The following is a 20026-nucleotide window of genomic DNA, read 5'->3' on the forward strand; positions in this document are numbered from 1 at the left end:
AACTGTATATAAGTATATAGGTAAATTGACTAAATACTATTTATCCAACAATAATGATAAAATCGGGGCTTCCCAGCTGGTGCCAGTGGTAAAGAACCTGCCTGCCAATGCAGGAGACATAAAGATGTGGGTTTGATCCCTGGGTTGGGAAGATTCCCTGGAGGAGGTAATGTCAATACACTCTAGTATTCTTGCCTGGAGGATCCCATGGACAGAGGAGCCTAGCAGGCTGTCGTCCATGGGGTCACAAAGAGTCAGACACAACTGAAGTGACTTAGCATACATGTATGCAATGATAAAATCAATGGGAAGATATTAAACTCTTTCTGAGACTATTTAATCAAGCATATTCCAATTTTTCCCCCAGATCTATTTTACTGACAGTAGCTCCTAGCTTCAATTTCAGTTTAATGAGTTCTTGCAATTAAGCTACTTAAAGCATTTTTTTTTCTAGTGGATAAAATCATCTTTATTTAATTTCTTTAGATGTATTTACATCATCAAAACTAGTGTTATAAACTAGTGAATATAACAAAACAGAAACAGACTCTCTAATCAATAGATTAGAGAACAAACTAGTGGTTAGTAGTGAGGAGAGGAAAGGGGGAGGGGCAAGATAGAGGTAGAACATTAAGAGGTAACAAACCATTATACATAAAAATAAATAAGCTACAAGGATATATTGTACAATACAGAAGACGTTAGATAATATTTTACAGTAACTATAAAGGGAGTGTAATCTTTAAAAATTGTGAATCATTGTTCTACACCTGAAACATATATAATATTGTAAATCAACTATACTTCAATTGAAAAATAAAGTGTAAAAGAAGTGCTACATTCCTTGATAATGGAGAAGGCTATGGATTTGTGGGGACAGGAAGTAATAGGATATCTTTGTTTCTTGCTCTCAATTTTACGGTGAACCTAAAACTGCTCTAAAAAATAAAGTTTATTAAAAAAAAGTAGTGCTGTATTCCCAATTTTATTGCCATGTTCATTTGGCTACTATAAATAAGTCATATAGAAGAGGGATAAACTCTTTGGATACCTGCAGCATTCTTTTATTTAAAGATTGAGTATCAAAAAAAGGGAAGTGGGAGGAAATTATTTAGTATCTTAGGAGTACTATAAACAGTTAGGCACTGGATATTTATTAGTAAATAAAATATAGCCTTTGCCTTCACATCATGATTCTTGCTTCTGGTTAAAGCTTGGGGACAGGGTGCTAAAACACATTTTCTTTCTGTCTCTTTTAAGACAACATTGAAGGAAAGATTCAGAATAAACCAGTAATGGAGAGACTAGATAATGAGCTTTTGAGATATATATATATATATATATATATATATATATATATATATATAATATTATATTAAATTTTTTGCCATGCCTCGAGGCATTCAGGATCTTAGTTCCTCTACCAGGGACTGACCCCATGCTCCCTGCAGTGGCAGCGAGGAGTCCTAACCACTGGACTGCCAGGGAAGTCCCAAAAATATTTCTAAAAGACTATTCTGACAGATATAATAGAGGAAACTGGAATCTTCATCTAAAAGGCTAGAGAGATGCAGGTGGTCTGCCATAAACCTCTGAGAAGTTCTGGGGCTGCTAGAATTGGCATACAAGACAGAGCACCAACAGACATAAGAGCTGGGATGTTAGTTGGAGAACTGCATATAGGTCTGCTGACCCGCCCTTATTAGCGCCTTTCCTCCTACAGGCAAAATTGTCAAATCAAGGGCATCAGACAGTTAGCCAAAAACAGAAGCGCTCTACTCTGAGAGGAGGGAAATGCTAAGCCTCCTAATACAAGTAGTAGCTCCGAAGAGGAAGATAAAGAGACAACTGATAAAAGGCATTAAGAGTCAGTCTGCAGGGGACTTCCCTGGTGGCTCAGTGGTAAAGAATCTGCCTGTCAAGGCAGAAGACACAGGTTCATATCCCTGGTCCTGGAAGATCCCACATGCCCTGGGGCAACTAAGCCTGTGCTCTACAACTACTAAAGTCCATGCATCGTAAAGCCTGCACCCCACAGCAAGAGAAGCCACTGCAACTAGAGAAAAGCCCATGCAGCAAGGTACACCCAGCACAGCCAAAATTAAAACAATAAAGAAAAAAAAAAGAATCAGTCTGCAAGATAATGAGTCTAAAGCCAAAGGGTGGCAAAAAGGGGGTAGTGACATGATAGCACTGGAGAAGAGGAAGGAAAATACCAGAGAGATTAAAAGAGAAAAACGAATGGAAAATACCCTCGTGAAAGATTGGTATCTTCAAGATTACAGAACAGGGACTACCCTGCGAGTCCAGTGGCTAAGACTCCGCCCTACTAATGCAAGGGGCCAGAGTTTGATCTCTGGTCAGGCAACAAGATCTCACAAGTCACAAGTGTGAGTTCACATGTTTCAACAAAGATGTGCTGCAACCCCGTGTGCCGCAATTAAGACCCGGCACAGCCAAAAAATCACCCAAGAGAGATTACAGATCACATGCTAGACATTTCTATGGAAAAAACAGGACACTTAAAAAAGGTTAGGTAAAACAGTCTTATAACACATCTGAACCACTGAATGTTAGACAATAGGTAATACCTTCATGGTTCTGAGGAAAATTCATTTTTAACTTGGAATTGTATACCTAGACCAAAACCAAAAAATATCAAATGTAAGAATGTGGAAAGCAACCAGTCTAATCTTGGTTCATTGAGAAACTCATAGCCCATCTAGGAAAAAAGACATGTAAACATGATACACATAAGATAAGCAAAGTGTAGAGCGGTCTCACAGGATGTCATCATTATGAATGCTGCTGCTAAGTCACTTCACTCGCGTCTGACTCTGTGCGACCCCATAGACAGCAGCCCACCAGGCCCCTCCGTCCATGGGATTTTCCAGGCAAGGGTACTGCAGTGGGGTGCCATGTCCTTCTCCGCATTATGAATGAAGGGCACCCAACCTTGTCTCAAGGTAGGAGAACACTTCTTGAAAGAGATGATCCTGAGCTGAGCCTTAAACCACCAGGAAACAACTCGGTGAATCTCTTCAACAAATTTCCCTGACTTAGATAAGACAGTGTTAAGAGAAATTTTACCCATATTCAAATTTGATTTCACATAGCTTATAATCTGGTCATGACTAAGGACATAAGCATTAAAAAAAGTCATGACTTTGCTTACTATTCCCATCATATATTCGCAGAACCTGATACACAAGATCTGCAGCTCAGTTCTCCTGATGACTAATCCATTGTAAATTGGGCATACCCACTTTTTGACTTGAACAAACTGTTTAAACCATCACTCTATTCGTTCATTGAAGTTCTCTACCTGTGTCAAATGAACTCAGTTTTGTAACGTTTAGATAAAACTTTTCAAATTCCTTACAGGCATGTGATTAGGCCTTATTAATTTCTGGGTGGTTATCATTTATTTTTGTTTGTTTGTTGGAAACCTAGGGCAGGCTCCATTCCGGTGTCAGGGAATAATTAATGCTATAGAGGGGCTAAGAAGTTTAAAGAACGACTGGCAAAGTCATATTTGTGGACTTTTTCTTTTTTTCTGTTTTCCTGAAAACACAGTAAGCCAAAGAAACGAGTAAGGTTCCAATGTAGTCTTTCATGTATTCCTTCCTATTTGGAATTCATTTTTAATTCTCTTTTTTTTTTCATTTAAAATTTTCTGAATAAAAAAGTCCCCCCAGCAATCAAAATGAACTAAGCATCCACGGTGAGACTGATTAACCTACTTTTTAATTTTTTTGTAGCATATTGTAGTTATCATATATTTGAGGACACCTGATATTTTTCTGTACATGAACTACCAAAACAATGACAATGAAAACTAAAAGATTTTGTAACCTGTCTACAGAAAATTCTAATCTTTAAGGATCAGATTCATTCACCATGATATGTTTCAGTTATTTAGAATAGAGAGATTCAGCTAAAAGATAAAGAGGGAGTGTTTTAGTAACATTCTTGTAGTTAGATTCTCCTTTATGAAAAGAAAAAAACGTAAATTAAAAACACTAGTCTGGAGATATCAAAAAGTCCCTCCCACGCCCACTGATTGCGATGTAGTAAAGGACCATTTTCTTCCCCTTTTCAGGATGGAGAGACAGAGACAAAGACAGAGTCAAAACTCTGGCTGTGTCCTGGGTTAAATAGTGTCCCCCCAAAAATTCATGGCCACCTGGAAGCTGAGTGTGATCTTATTTTGGAAATAAGGTCTTTATAGATGTATACAAGTTACGATGTGGCCATACTGTATTAAGGTTTGGGCCATAATCCAATGACTGATGCCCTTTTAAGAGGGGAATCTGGACACAGACACAAATGAATGAAGGGCATGATAAGAAAGAGGCAGAGATTGGAGTTATGCTGCCACAAGCCAAGGATTGTCGAGGATTACTGGCAACCACCAGAATTAAGAAGAGGTGGCAAAAATACACAGAGCTGTACAAAAAAGATCTTCACAACCCAGATAATCACAATGGTGTGATCACTCACCTAGAGCCAGACATCCTGGAATGTGAAGTCAAATGGGCCTTATGAAGCATCACTACGAACAAAGCCAGTGGAGGTGATGGAATTCCAGTTGAGCTATTTCAAATCCTAAAAGATGATGCTGTCAGAGTGCTGCACTCAATATGCCAGCAAATTTGGAAAACTCAGCAGTGGCCACAAGACTGGAAAAGGTCAGTTTTCATTCCAATCCCAAAGAATGTTCAAACTACCGCACAATTGCACTCATCTCACACACAAGTAAAGTAATGCTCAAAATTCTCCAAGCCAGGCTTCAGCAATCCATGAACTGTGAACTTCCAGATGTTCAAGCTGGTTTTAGAAAAGGCAGAGGAACCAGAGATCAAATTGCCAACATCCTCTGGATCATCAAAACAGCAAGAGAGTTCCAGAAAAACATCTATTTCTGCTTTATTGACTATGCCAAAGCCTTTGACTGTGTGGATCACAGTAAACTGTGGAAAATTCTGAAAGAGATGGGAATACCAGACCACCTGACCTGCCTCTTGAGAAACCTGTAAGCAGGTAAGGAAGCAACAGTTAGAACTGGACATGGACCAACAGACTGGTTCCAAATAGGAAAAGGAGTATGTCAGGGCTGTATATTGTCACCCTGCTTATTTAACTTATATGCAGAGTACATCATGAGAAACGCTGGGCTGGAGGAAGCACAAGCTAGAATCAAGATTGCCGGGAGAAATGTCAATAACCTCAGATATGCAGATGACACCACCCTTATGGCAGAGAATGGAGAGGAACTGAAAAGCCTCTTGATGAAAGTGAAAAGAGGAGAGTGAAAAAGTTGGCTTAAAGCTCAACATTTAGAAAACTAAGATCATGACATCCGGTTCCATCACTTCATGGCAAACAGATGGGAAAACAGTGGAAACAGTGGCTGATTTTATTTTTCTGGGCTCCAAAATCACTGTAGATGGTGATTGCAGCCATGAAATTAGAAGACGCTTACTCCTTGGAAGGAAAGTTATGACCAACCTAGACAGCATATTAAAAAGCAGAGACATGACTTTGTCCACAAAGGTCTGTCTAGTCAAGGCTATGGTTTTTCCAGTGGTTACGTATGATGTGAGAGTTGGACTATAAAGAAAGCTGAGCACCGAAGAATTGATGCTTTTGAACTGTGGTGTTGGAGAAGACTCTTGAGAGTCCCTTGGACTGCAAGGAGATCCAACCAGTCCATCCTACAGGAGATCAGTCCTGGGTGTTCCCTGGTAGGACTGATGCTGAAGCTGAAACTCCAATACTTTGGCCACCTCCTGCATGCGAAGAGCTGACTCATTGGAAAAGACCCTGATGCTGGGAAAGATTGAGGGCAAGAGGAGAAGGGGACGACGGAGGATGAGATGGTTGGATGGCATCATCGACTCAATGGACATGGGTTTGGGTGGACTCTGGAAGTTGGTGACGGACAGGGAGGCCTTGTGTGCTGTGGTTCATGGGGTCGCAGAGTAAGACAGGACTGAGCAACTGAACTGAACTGAACTGGTCAGAATTGAAGACAAGAGGCATGGAGCAGATTTTCCCTCTGGGTCTATGAAAGGTACCAACCTTCTATACACCTTAATTTTAGACTTCTGGCCTCTCGAGTTACAAGAGAATAAATTCTTTTCATTTTAAGTCACTCAGTTTATGGTAATTTGTTAGAAGAGTGCTAGGAAACTGACATAGGCATGAACCTCTTCCTCCACTGGATCAGCAGCAGATGGGCATCCCTCTTGTGATCTGGCTTGTATCCTCATTCCAGTAAGGAGAGAGGTCTGATTCCTAATCCCATTGCCTCCAATTCCTCTTCGTCAGCTTCCCTGGCACTGACTTGTACTAAAGAGTCTAGAATCTGTTTCCCCACTAGCCTTTAAACTTGAAGCTTTATTCTCAGACTTTAAATCAATATTTAAGTAAACTAAATATGCCTTTCAGAAGAGTAACAGGTATTTACATAGCAGTTAATACTCTGAAACTTGACTGACTAGAGAACTGCTGCTGGTTGTGTGGCAACAGCAAAGGCAAGGAAAGCCTCTTACATATACTGAAAAATGAACATCTCAATGGCAGTGGCAACTATAAATTCTGTGTATTTCATAAGCCCCATGACTCAGATGGCTTCCCTGGTGGCTCAGATGGTAAAGAATTTGCCTGCAATTCAGGAGACCTGGTTTCGATCCCTGGGCTGGGAAGATCCTCTGGAGAAGGAAACAGCAACCCACTCCAGTATTTCTGCCTGAAGAATCCCATGGACAGAGGAACCTGGCGGGCTACCGTCCATGGGGTTACAAAGAGTTGGACACGACTAACAATTTTCACTTTCATAAGCCCTATGACTCTTCTATGCACTGAGAAGGGGGACCTAGTGACTGATATCAATCAAATATGAAGGAAACAAAAACAGACATGGTAACTTTAACATATAAAATTAGAGTCAACGACAAAGAGGATGAATGTCTCGATGGGATAATTTAATCTTGATTTCGCTCAGTCATGTCTGACTGTTTATGATCCCATGGACTATACAATCCATGGAATTCCCCAGGCCAGAATGCTGGAGTGGGTAGCTGTTTCCTGCTCCAGGGGATCTTCCCAACCCAGGGATGGGATCCAGGTCTCCTGCATTGCAGGTAGATTCTTTACCAGCTGAGCCACCAGGAAAGCCCAATGTACACTAACAGTACTTGGCAGTGTGGTCTATCCTCCATTGTCCTAGAGACCTGGGATTAAATTGTATCATTGACCGACCACACAGATTATCCTCCTGGAGCCTCAGTATTGTTATCTGTAAAATGGAGATAATGCATAACTTCCTCACAGAGTACTTGTAAGGATTATGTTAGCTAGCTTATATAAAATACCTAGGATTCAGTAAATGTTAGCTCTCATTCTCACCCCAATTACTTGCCAAAAATTGTCATTCTTTTCTCAAGCCACCTGCCCTTATTCCCACTGATCCTTTTGTCCTCTGAACTTGATCATGCTTCCCACATCATATAGAAATGAAAAGTTACTACAGATCTTCCTCAGTTTACGATGGGATTATGTCCCGTAAAAACCCATCATTAAATTGAAAATAAAATGAATTTAATACACCTATCCCACTGAACGTTAGAGCTCAGCCTGGCCTACCTTAAATGTGCTCAGAACACTTACATTAGGCTACGGTTGGGCAAAATCATTGAATGCAAACCCTATTTTAACAGTGTTGAATATCACCTGTAATTAATTGAATATTATACTGAAAGTGAAAAACAGGATGGCTGTAAGTGTATCGGTTTCACCTTTTTTTCCTCCACTAGCTCTTCTTCAATATATGAGAAGTTCCTTCCTCTTATTAAAAACAAACGAATAACAAAACAAAACTCTTGTCTTGACTATGGTAGCTACAATCCTGTCTTTCTCCTACCTTTTTTAGCCAAGTTCCTAAATTTTTCATTTAAATTTTATTTACCTTTTGAAAAGACATTACATGAATCAAAATTCAAAAAGGTATGCAGTACAAATTCTCCCTCCTGTCTCTGATTCTCAAGCAGTTTTTCTCCCCTGATCAGTTTCTTGTGGTCCTTTTAGAGGTAAGTCATGCCTATATAAGCAAGTATATATATTTTTTTCTTTGTATAAAAATGTTAGCATATTAGGGACAATCTTCTATTTCTTGCTTGTTTTTTTTTCATTTAAAAATATATATTGGAGGTTTTTCCATTTAATTACCTAAACAACTGCCTCATGGTTTAGGTCTTCTGAAAAGCACATGATGCCAAGATACGATTAGACCTGTAAGAGACTTACTGGAGGAAATGCCTGTGAGAGAGAGAAAGGAGGGAGCTGAAGGAGCTGTCAGGTCCTGATTATCTGCTCTTGTGAAGGAGAGAGGGAAGAAAGGATGGTTGAGTATGCAGTGACTCAGACTGCAACACAGTTCTAAGTTTCAGACAGGCTTAAATCTGGGGAGTTTTTAAGCTAGAGTCACTTTCAGAGGAACCCAGCATCTTGCAGGAATGGACCTGACTCAGTATCCTTCTATGTTCAGTCATAGGCTAGGAGCAATGGTTGGGTATTGTGAGCTCACTGCAAATGCAGTGGTAGATTCAAAGCTTAGCAGCTGGTGCTTTCCTGCAATGAAGAAATCAGAGAGGCACATTCATAGCTTTTGCAATACTTTTAGGGTCTTATAATAATCCATTGGTGCATGTACCGTCATTTATCCATTCCTCTTCTAATGAACATTTTTGTTGTTTCCCAGTCCTTTCCTAGGAGAAACAATGCTCAATGAATAACCTTAAGGTATATCATCTTGCACACATGGGGAATTCCACAAATTGGGCTCTTGGGGAAGTACACGTTGAGACGGAGATTAACACGTGATCAGTTTATTATGGAATGTTGATGAGATCAATACTTCTCGAAGGAAAAGGAAGAAAGCTGAATGGGGGAGACTGGCAAATTGATCTGCAATGCATTCTCAGTGATGCCCTGAGTCAACCCAACTTGGCTTAAAAGTCTTCAATGGCTTTCTATTGCCTATAGAATGAGGAAATCTAAAGCTTCCAGGAACTTACTATATATAACTCTTCATAATCTGAACTTTTGTTTCTCTCTCCAGTCATTTCTTAACCACCCCCTTTTCCTGCCTTAATTAATCTGTAATGTTCAAGCTAGTTGCATTTGTCAGAATACATTAGGTTCTCTCATGATACATGCACATGCCATTTTGCGAGAAATAATTCTCTGCTCTTTACTTCCCCACTTGTCCTCCACATAAGATTCTTCAAATTTTGGCTGAAAAAACTGCCTCCTTCATGACGCCTACCCTGACTCCTCCGGAAATCCTATTCTATTGCTCTTTGTACCCACGCAGTTTGTTTTTAATTTGCTTGCATGTTTATTATTTCAATACGTTTTAGTCCCCAGTGGAAAAGACCAGTTTTCATCTGGCATCTCCAGCACTTATTATAGTGCCGGGAAACAACACAAACTCAGATACTTCATGATTTACATCAAGATCTGAGGAAGTTTCCCAGGAAACTTTGTAATAAATAAACGGTCCTCTTTCCTCCTCCCTCCAGGTTTCCAGATTTCCTCCAAAACCTAGCAGGCAGGTCACTATTAACTTTCCTTGCCCCTTCAGGTGGCATTGACTATTTTCTCCTCTATGTAAGTCCTATTCTAGCACTAACCAGGTTTAAAATTGTATCACAAGCATCTGATACATTTTATGCACGAGACTTTCTTGAACATTCTAGGAAAACGTCACTATTATGGAAAAACCATAAAAAAACAAAAACCCCTCAATAGTCCAACCCAAATGATTGTTTTCAAACGCTGCATCCCGCAGGTAGTTTTATTGTCCTTAGACAGATGGCCAAAACCTTGGCTACGTATGCTAGGAAGAGATCATGATTAGAATGCCAAGAAAATGAAGACTTGCTGCTGGGGCGCGAAAGTTCTCTGGCTGATGCTAGAACGAGGAAACCGCTGAATGTTCAGCTTTTGAAATACGGTTTTTGCATCGTAAAGAAAAAAGATTAACCTATCAGGAAGACCCGAGCACATCCAATTACCAATCAAGAGCCGTAAAGAAGCCAAAGCCGGGGGATACCCACGCATCAACGAGGACGTCATTCTCTCTTCTTCGCCAATGAGCGGTTGGATGGGGCGGGGCAAGAGGCGGGCCAATGGCCATAAAAAACAAACAACAATCTTCAGTGTAACTGCCCTAACCACAGTCCTTGCCTAGCAAACCTCTGGAGCAAACTCCTGGGCAAGGCGCTTGTTAAATACTTTCCACTCTCCTTCTCGCCCGGGGACAGTTTATTAATAGAGTACCTTCCTTAAATCAGAATAAGGGCCTTCTTTCCACCAGCTCCCACAGATTCGCAGAAAGCACACTGCAACTTTGCGCTTGCTACCTTCGCAGGAACTGGCAGTCCAGCGCTACCTGAGGTGGGGGCGGCCTCAGTGCGCAGGCGTGCATGCCTCCTGGAGGCGGGGCTATAGCGACCCATGTCAGCATGGGAGTTGTATTTCTTTCGGCCACAAAACTCAATCGTCTCGGAGGCAAAAGGAACTATATTTCCCGGCAGTCTCCGCGACTTCGGGGCGGGCGGGCGGATTCGTTAATGAGCTCGAGGAAGCCGCGGCGCGGCCCACCAGGTTCCAAAACAAGGAAATGAAGGGGGGAGGCGGGACTGGGGCTGCCTGCGGGAGCTGCCGCCGCCGCCGCCGCCGCCGCGGAGGAGGAGGAGGTGGAGGAGGTGGCTACAGCGGCCGCCGAGAAGTCCCTTGCTGAAGGCGAATCGCGGGGCGGCGGGCGGCGCGCGCGCGCGCGCCCGAGAGGTGGCTGTTGGAGAAGTGGAGCGGCGGTCGCGGGGGGAGGAGGAGGAGGAGGAGGAGGGACTGAGCGGCGGCGGCCCCCGCGTCCCGGTGCCTCTATGGGGAAAGCAGACAATGGATTATGATTTCAAGGCGAAGCTGGCGGCGGAGCGGGAGCGGGTGGAGGATTTGTTTGAGTACGAAGGGTGCAAAGTGGGACGCGGCACCTACGGGCACGTCTACAAGGCGAGGCGAAAAGATGGGTAAGAGCAGGGGCGGGGGGAGAAGGCTTGCTCGGGTCCTCGCCCAGCCCGCGACCTCGCGGGATGGGTGGGTCGAAGCCCAGACGGGCCGTGCCCGGGCTGGGGGCGAGGGGGAGGTGGTCTCGGGGCTGCGTCCCGGGGCCGACTCTCAGGGACTCGGGTTCTGCCAGACCCCAGCGTCGCGCCCGTCGAACTCCCGCGGCGCAGCCTGCTTGGGGGGCGTAGGTCTGGTCCCGAAGGGCGCTCTCCGCGTGCCAGGAGCTGGCGGCGGGACTCGAGTTGGGACCTCGGTTGGAGGTGGAGTTTGTGTGTGGGGGTCTGGTCTCCAGGGGAGACGCAGACGGTTGGGAGAGCTCCGCCGAGGAGTTGCCGCTCCGGCCCTGGGCTGCTGGTGACGGTCGTGCTGGAACTTCCAATCGGCTGAGCGCCTCCCGGGGGCGGCGGTTTGAAACCTCGCGGAGGAGTCTGTCGGGCGGCCCCGAGCGCCTGGGTCCTCGCCAGCCTCACTGGTGTGAGCCGTTAGGCACCTTGGCCCTAGGGGCCAGTCAGCCCGGTGGTCCCTCGGCGCAGTCCCTTCTGTTCCTGTCGTGTGCCTGGCGGCCACTTCTTCACGCCGCTTCGCCAGGCTGCGAGTTCGCTTTCTCCCATTCTTAGTTTCCAGTTCCGCACCTTCCCCTCGAATGTAGGGTCTTCTGAGAGACGAACCGCGTTTTGCTGGCAGAACTTCCGAGTTCGTTCTTGTACCTCATTTCGCCTCACCTTGGGTATTCTTAACGTCCTCCACCCCATCCTCTGCCAGACGACTGCGTGCTGAGGTTTATTGGGCACCTAGATTATCCAGAACGGAATTCGAGTGACACAGTGCTGGGCCTGAATCTTTGTTTTCCTGGGCGGTGAGAGACAATTTTAGGGACCCCTTAGTAAGCTCTTACTGATTGTTCTCTTAGGAGAAGAAGAGCTGGACGTTGTATTGAAAAACGCCTGTCCTTCGTCCTGGAGGGCACGAGGCTCGTACTCCAGGACAGGTGGAACCAGTTCCCTGCCTGAGAAGGGTGGGTTTAAGTCAGTCGTCACCTGAGGGCCCATCCTGGCAGAAATTCCCCTTCCCCAGAGTTAGGGAGCCCGGGAACATCTGCCTATCCCTCTTAAACTTTAAAGACGATCAAACTATGTGGAAGAGTTTTTTTAGGATCGTAGCGAAACATTTCTGAATGAACTGATTATCAGCCATACCGACGATGGAAAGATCTGAAGTGCTGCTTATCGTTCTGCGCACGCTTTTGTAATTGACAGGGCTGATTGATGGACTCTAGGATCAAAGTAGTAGTGGTGTGTGGGTGTGTGTGCGCGCGCTCGCTTGCTTGCTGATTTCATACAGGGAAGCAGCTAGCACAACTTTATAAACTGTTTTATCATGAAGGATGGTGAAAAATACAAAGTACTTTACAAGTGTAAAGGATTGTTATTATTGCAAATAACTTTTTTCTCTTGCTATAGCTGAATGGGCCCCAGAATATTTAGTTGTTTGTAAACTTTTCTGGTAATTCCTTTAGTTAATTGCCAGGTGTCCTTGAATGAATATCTTGGAGTGCGAAGTACTATAGTTGTATTTTGTTTTTTGGAATATTTATGCTGCTTGTTATACTGGTGTTCCTGTGGGAGTCTTACCAGATATATTTGGGGAAAGAACATCTAGCTTTTCTGTTTGGACGTTAGCGTTACAAAACAAATCAGAGGTGGTGTTTTTCATATTCCTCATGCTGACTTCGTAATATATTTGAACTGGAATTTTTAAAATGTATTTTAATTTTGTTGTTAAGGATTAAAAAATTTTTTTAAGTAGGCAACTTTTGAAAAAAGTTAAAAAAATTCTGCTTCTGAATTGTATTTGAATAGCACAGGCTACAACACTGAATAGATTAATTCCTGCTTCTATTCTTTTTGAATATTTTCCCCTCTAATAAAATTTTTGATTTGAATACACTTCCTTCTTGAGTGAAATTTGTTTGATTAGAATTAATAAAGCCTCTTTGGTAGAGTAAGATCAGTTTGTATATCTTCAAAATTTTTATACTTAAAAAAACTTTTAGGACCTGAAAGCATTAGTTTAAATAACTAAATTACATGTAAGAAAAATCAATATAAAGACTCTTTTCTTAGACAAAGAGTCTAGTTGAGATTTGAGGCTTCATACTGAACACCCACATCTCTTGTGCCTTGGTAGCAAGATTAATTTTGTGTTCATTGATACCAGCTGATTTGAAAGAACGGAAAGTTTTTAGTGATGATTCTAAACTGATACAGATTTGCATCCTAAAGGATTTTACACTCTGATCATGGTAAATTACAGTGTAGCTCTTTCCAGAATTTATTTTGGTTAACTCAGAAGTATATGCTATTTTAGGGAGCAAGAGAGAAATCACATGAGTACCTTAAAGAGGAACTATTCTGGTGTATATAATGTAGCATATAGGCAAAAAATTGTTCAGGTCTCTAGAAGAAACACTAGAAGTAGTAATGTAACATATAGCTTCATTAGAAAAGCCTCTGCTTATAGTTTAATAGTAGAGTTTACAAAACCATGGAATGTTATTTCCTTTGAAACATAACTCTAACTTAGGCCCTGTTAATTATGCTACATAAATTTGTAACAGAATGGAGATGCAAGATTTACACCTGGGTTTTTCACCTTTAATAAAAGTGAGATTTGTTTCATCTTTTTGTTCTGAAGGAAGAGGATTTTTTGACTCAACTTTTTTTTTTTTCCATCAGTCATAAAAGTTATTCTTGAAGAGAAGCTAGAATATTTCTAGACTTTATGAGCAAGAATTTGTAGTACAGTTTTTCTTTCAAAATTAAGAAAAAGTCACATAACAGTATGGTTACAAATCTCAAGACCATATTTATCAAGTCTGAAACACTTCTTGTTTTCTTTGATAAAGGAATATTGTTTAAAATGTTCTTTTGTAAGAGATTCAGGCAAATATGATTCCATACTAGCGTTATGTCTGAAAACTGTTATACCCAACAATAATACCATTCAACTTTGCAGACATTCATTTAGCTTTTTGAAACCACTCCAATAAAAGAATGCTCCTTTTTGGGGATATTTTGAAATACAGTAATTGAAAGTGAAATGGCTGACAGAGCCATCTTACAGAGTTTCAGTTTTGCCTAAGGGTTTCAGATGAGAAGTAGTTGGTAACTACGTGTCTTAATGTCTGTCATGAAATCCTTCACAATAAATGTAATCAGTATGTGTAGATACATTTAGGTAAATGACAGGTACAATAGTGTCTGCTTGTTTTTGATGGATTTTTCACATTGGTTCATAGTTAATATAGGTGATAGTATTTGCATTTTTGGAGACCTCCCAAAGATTTAAGATATATTATTAACGATCGTAATATTTTAGAACTTTCAAAGGTTTTAGGTCATCTAGTCTAATTTCTTTTTACAAATGAGAAAACCAAAGTTTTAAGAGATTGTCATGCCCATAGTTTTGTCAAAGACAAGCCTATAATCCTGGTTTCTTGAATCTTGAGTTCTTGCATTTTCTAATGTGTTTTCCCTCCTAATACCTTGGGAGAAAAAACGAAGAAGACCATATTGCTTCCAGTTTTGACTATCTTATTGTGTAAACTTTCCATGCAAAGGATACTACATCTATATCGAAAAAATATGGAAAAGGGAAAGTGTCGCATATGAGGGGCATTTTAAAAAAGTAGAAGTTCAGGCCAGTAGATTCTGCCTCATGTAGTTGCTTCTCTTAATCTGGTTTCTCTTCATCTTCGCTATCATTACCTTTGACCATCATCTCTGATTTGCACGTTAGCCAAGTCGATCTCTGCCATTAGTCTTTTCTCACTGTAGTCCTAGATCCAGTGTTATTGCTGCCAGTGTTACTTTCCTACAAAATAAAATCAATCATGTCGTTATCTCTTCTTGGAAAACTGTACATTCTCTGTGGCTCATTCGGTTTCATCAGATCTTAATTCCCTAGTTTGGCACGTAAAAACCGTTTGCATTTGGATCCTAAAGTCTTCAGTCTTACAGCCTTTATGCCTGCCACCACCTCCCTCCTCTTTCAGTGTGTTCAAGCCATATGCTTCTGTAGCTTTCAACTGCTCATATTTTTCTAGGATTTGCTAAGTCCTTTTCATGTCTCATTTTGTTTTTTCTATACTCAAACCAGAATGGTGTTGCTCTGTGATTTCTCTCTCCTCTTTCCCCCTCCCACAAACCTGGGAAACTCCTGCTCACAGTTCAATACCCAATTCAAATTGCTTTTCTTTAGAAGTCTTCCTTAGTCACCCAGTGTACTCATCTGTGTTTCTGCCCCTCTTGTTCTTGTGTGTATAACATCACTGTGATATTAATCTGCTCTGTAAACTATTAACTATAAATGGGTCATTGTCATCCTCCTGTCTCCACGTTGTATAGGGTTGAGCATGTAAGAATGCTCAAAAATTGCATTAAAATTTTAAAAATGTCCTAAATTGGAAAGAATATATATTTTTTCTTTTCAGGTAAACATACTTAACCTATGTTTTCTGTATTTGTTTTGAAAGCCTGAAATATAGTGATAATACATGAGATAAGCATTTCAATGTAAATATTTCTACAGCATTAACTAGGTCTAGGGTAACTTTTTTTCTCAAAGAAATTATATGCTGTTTTTCAAGATAGTCCATACATTTCTTTTAATAGATTGATAAGTAATGTGGGTAATTTTTGAATTGTTAAGCATTTTTTTTCCCCCTTAAGCCACCTCTTCTAAAATTGCTAACTGTAGTAATCTGTCTTCTGTGCTTTTACTGTCGAGTTTATAGAGAAGCTTAGAAAATGTCAGCATTCAAACATTTTAGGAAATTTTTTGATATGATTCATGTTAAAAAATTAAGTACCTTTAGTACTTAGCAAATCAGGTGACCATGAGCTTGTTTAATTGGTTCTTCATTTGTGCACTTCAGGCCTTCAAAACTTTGTTTTTGAGGCCCAGAGGGAATATTCTTTTCAATGAAATTTGATTGTCTAGAGCAGTGGTTGACAAACTTTTCCTCTAAAGATACAGAAACTAAATATTTTAGGTTTTGTGGACCAGACCATCTATGTCAAAATTACTTGAATCTGCCATTGTAGTGCCAGAGTATCCACAGACAATGTATAAATGAACACAAATTAAAATGGCTATGTTCCAGTAGGAAAAGAACCAGGTAGTGGGCTGTGTTTGGCCCACAGGCTATAATTTGACAACCCTTAGTCTAGAACAGTGATGTCCAATAGGATTTTCTGCAGTGATGAAAATGCATCTGTGCTGTCCAGTAAGGTAGCCGCTAGCCACGTGTGGCTCAAGAAAGGTGGTTAGTGTGACCAAGAAACTGGCCAGTGGCAATGATATTGGACTTAGCAGGATTGAGGTTTTTTTTTTTTTTTTTTTTGAGCAGGTGGCTTAGCAAAAGTTCTTAAATCCGTGAAGTGACCTTTCTATGAAAATGAGTGACAGTGTGAACAAATGAAATCAGAAGGTTTGGGTCTTTTCTTTCAAGATAATAGAAGAAAATTTGAGGCTGAAATAATTTGATAAAGCAAACAAGTACTTGAACTGAAAAGCTTTCAATTAATGGGTGGAATCAAGGATAGTTGATTACTTTTAAAAAAAGTATATGTATTTAGTAGTCAATGCCCATGCATAAAAAAGATTATACAATCTGGTTGCCACCCTTTATGTTTTACCAAATCGCTGTAATTTGTGTACATTCGATGAGTTTGTTCCAAGTCAAAAAAAAAAAAAAAAGTTTGCACAATGTATTGTAAGTTTTCCTTTTCCCAGTCACCCTCTTTCCTTTCTCGAGACAGCCATTCTTGGTTTTCCTTTTTAGAGGAATTTTCTTGGGAGTATGTGTGTTTACTAAGTAGTAGTGTGCTTTAAGTGGGATTTCCAGGTGGTTCAGTGGTAAAGAATCTGCCTGTCAGTGCAGGAGCCACAGATCCGAGTTCAGTCCCTGGATGGAGAGGATCCCCTGGAGGAGAAATGGCAACCCACTCTAGTATTCATGTCTGGAAAATCCCATGAACCAAGGAGCCTGGGCCAGCTACCGTCCACAGGGTCACAAAGAGTTGGACACGACTGAGTGGCTGAGCACACACTGCTTACAGTTGCTGCTCTATATTTTTTAGCCCTGTATGTAATATACATCTTATATACAGAGATGCCAATTGCTTACAGTAGTTTTCATTATATCCCATTGTATTGACTCATATAATGCATTTAAGTATCCCTCCTGATGGGTATTTAGTCTGTCTCCAGCCCTTTCCTAGTACACTGTGATGAATATCCTAGTAGGTACAGAAGGAGAGTATGTGTGTGTTCAGTCGCTCAGTTGTGACTGACTCTTGTGACCCCTTGGACTGTATGTAGTCCACCAGGCTCCTCTGTCCATGGAATTCTCCAGGCAATACTGGAGTGGGTTGCTGTTTCCTACTCCAGGGAATCTTCCCGACCCAGGGATTGAACCGGTGTCTCTTGAGTGTCTCCAGGGAGATTCTTTTACCACTGATCCTCCTGGGAAGCCCAGTAGGTACAGTATTTTGTGCATATTAGTATTGCTGTCAGTTAAATTTCTAAAAGCTCTTTACCTTTGGAAGTAGTGTTTTGAAATTATTTGGAAATATGGTGAGGTACCAAATATAAAGCACTAAAGACTGAAGATAGAAGGGCTGAGAATAAGGAAGAGAAATGTTAAGGCTTTAAAAATAATAACTATTAATATATAAAAAGGGAATTCTAAATTATTAGCTTGCATAGGAAATTCAAATGACTATTTTAGCAGTATGGGAAAGGCATGTCTTAGTTTTAGATAGGAAAAAAGTAGATCCATGGAAAGGGTTTTTTTTTTTTTTTAAGTACAATGGATGTCAGTATGGATGAATTAAGAATTTTTACTTTTGTTTACTATATTTTGAACTGGATATGCTGGATCAAAAATTAATATATGATGTTAAATTGCATATTTGTTTTTTTCAGAATTCTCAAGTAGTGTAGTGAAAGTTGGACATCAGTATAGAAAGCTTGAAGGGAATATATTACAATTTGGAATTTTCTTGGTGGTAAATGTCTAAGAGTATTTGACTAATGTGTTTTTAAAGATCCACTCGTTCCTTAACTTGTGATACTGTGACTATATAGTTTCGTGATAGCTTTGGATTCCAAAATAAAGGTACACATTCTTTGCTTTTTTCAAAGAGCATTTTAACATTTCGAATTACCAACATGAGTATTTCTTTAAAAGCAGGTAGTTTTTAAGGTCTAGAACCATGAAGAGGTAGCTGAGAGAACTATTTAAAGATTTTTGTCCGTTTATAAATAGCAGATAGTCCAACACTTCCTGTAATAGCCATTTTGAGCATGCATTGTGCAGGATAAAAGAGAGTCTCCAGAGAGAGGACAGGATGTAATTCAAGATACGAATGTGGAGCAATAGTTTTTTATTGAGGGTTTATTTCTTATACAGAAGTGGGTAATGGATCAAAGAGAAATAAAAACCTGTAAAGTTCTCAAACAATTTATGTCTCTATAAAATATCTTTAGTTTCTAATAGAATAAGTCTTTCTGAAGGAAAAACATACCCTCCTTATAGAGGTTTGAAACTTGTGTATCTATTTAAAGAGATTATTTCAGTGAGACTTTGTGGTAGACCTGAGTTGCTAATATGAATATGATTAGGATATAGATTTAATTATCATGTAGGCCAGCTAATTTTGTTTTGTTCTGTGACCACAGACCAAAGTCCTGCTATGGCAAACTATTTTACAGCTATTTATAGATATTTACATTTGGACGGAAAGGTAAGTCTGTGGCTGCTGGAAAAATAAGGTAAAACTTTCCTCATAGAGGGGTTAGTTCTATCTTTCTGTAGAAAAGTTATTTATTTATTTTTTTCATTTATTTTTATATGAGGCTAATTACTTTACAATATTGTAGTGGTTTTTGCCGTACATTGACGTGAATCAGCCATGAAAAGTTATTTTTTGTTATGATTGTTAAATGAATTCACTTGGTGAAAGACCTAAGCAGTTTGAGGCACAAACTGTGTTGCTTTTTAAAAAGTTAGTTTCCTTTTCCCCTTTCGCTTTTACAATTATATTTGCATTTTAAGAGTGTCTTAGACATGAGCGAGTCCTGTTGTTTTGGATTATGGTGCAAATTAAAAAAATCTTTTGGCTTTCTTTTCTTCTGAATATTTACATGTAATTTGAGCTTGTGTAACTTAGAAAACCAGAGTTCTATTAAGTAATTTCTCAGCAATCTTTTCATCTTTATAGTGTGTTTGTATCAAAGTAGAAATATTTTTTGTGCTACTAAAATTTATCAAGGCATAGTTGCACATGAGTAAAAAAAAAACTCCCAACAATTTGTTGGTATGTAAAATGAAGACAAAAAGCCTTCCTTCTTACTGCCTACTCCCAAGCCCCCTTTGACTTCTCAGAGATAACCCATGTTAACTGTTTCTGCTTTAAGTTTTGCTGATTGCTTACCATTATAACTCTAGGTAACATACGTGTAATTCTGTCTTGATTTATCAACTTTAGGCAGTTTCTGTTGACTTTCCTAAAAAAGCTGAGCAATTTTGTGAGATTTCACTACCTCCTCTTTTCTCTTTCCATCTCAAGCTTCAAATTTATTACCTTTGTTGTTTAAAGATTTTTGTGAGTTCTTTTATGACTTTGAAGTGTAAACTTAGATGTCTTTTTTTTTAGTTTGTCAACTTACGTATTATCAGTGATCTTTCTAATGTGAATGTTAAGGAAAGTAACAAAATTTTTTCCTACTCTCTTTCTCAGACTCCTGGATTTTTATAATTTTTATAGCTTCCTAGTTGATCCACTGCTTTTTGTCTATGGGTTTATTTTTAAAAGTGAACACTGGA

At 40.1% G+C, this 20026-nt stretch overlaps 1 protein-coding gene across 5 annotated transcripts in view; it reads left to right on the plus strand.

Annotated features, from left to right (window-relative positions):
• The window catches only part of CDK19 (cyclin dependent kinase 19), a 270457-nt gene that overhangs the window by 85220 nt on the left and 165211 nt on the right, over positions 1-20026 (plus strand). For 2 of the 5 annotated variants that reach the window (XR_009690968.1, XM_061131785.1), the window contains exon 1: positions 10898-11096. The exons of 1 other annotated variant lie outside the window; for it this stretch is intronic. Coding sequence is in view for 2 of the 4 variants with exons in the window: in XM_061131785.1 (XP_060987768.1) it covers positions 10976-11096 (121 nt within the window). In the remaining 2 variants the exon portion in view is untranslated. Of the gene's footprint in view, positions 1-10701; positions 10858-10897; positions 11097-20026 lie in introns of those variants that run through there. 2 more of the 5 variants (XM_061131787.1, XM_061131786.1) reach the window with 2 other exon arrangements.

Source organism: Dama dama, chromosome 28, assembly GCF_033118175.1.
Source record: "Dama dama isolate Ldn47 chromosome 28, ASM3311817v1, whole genome shotgun sequence".
NCBI lineage: Eukaryota > Metazoa > Chordata > Mammalia > Artiodactyla > Cervidae > Dama > Dama dama.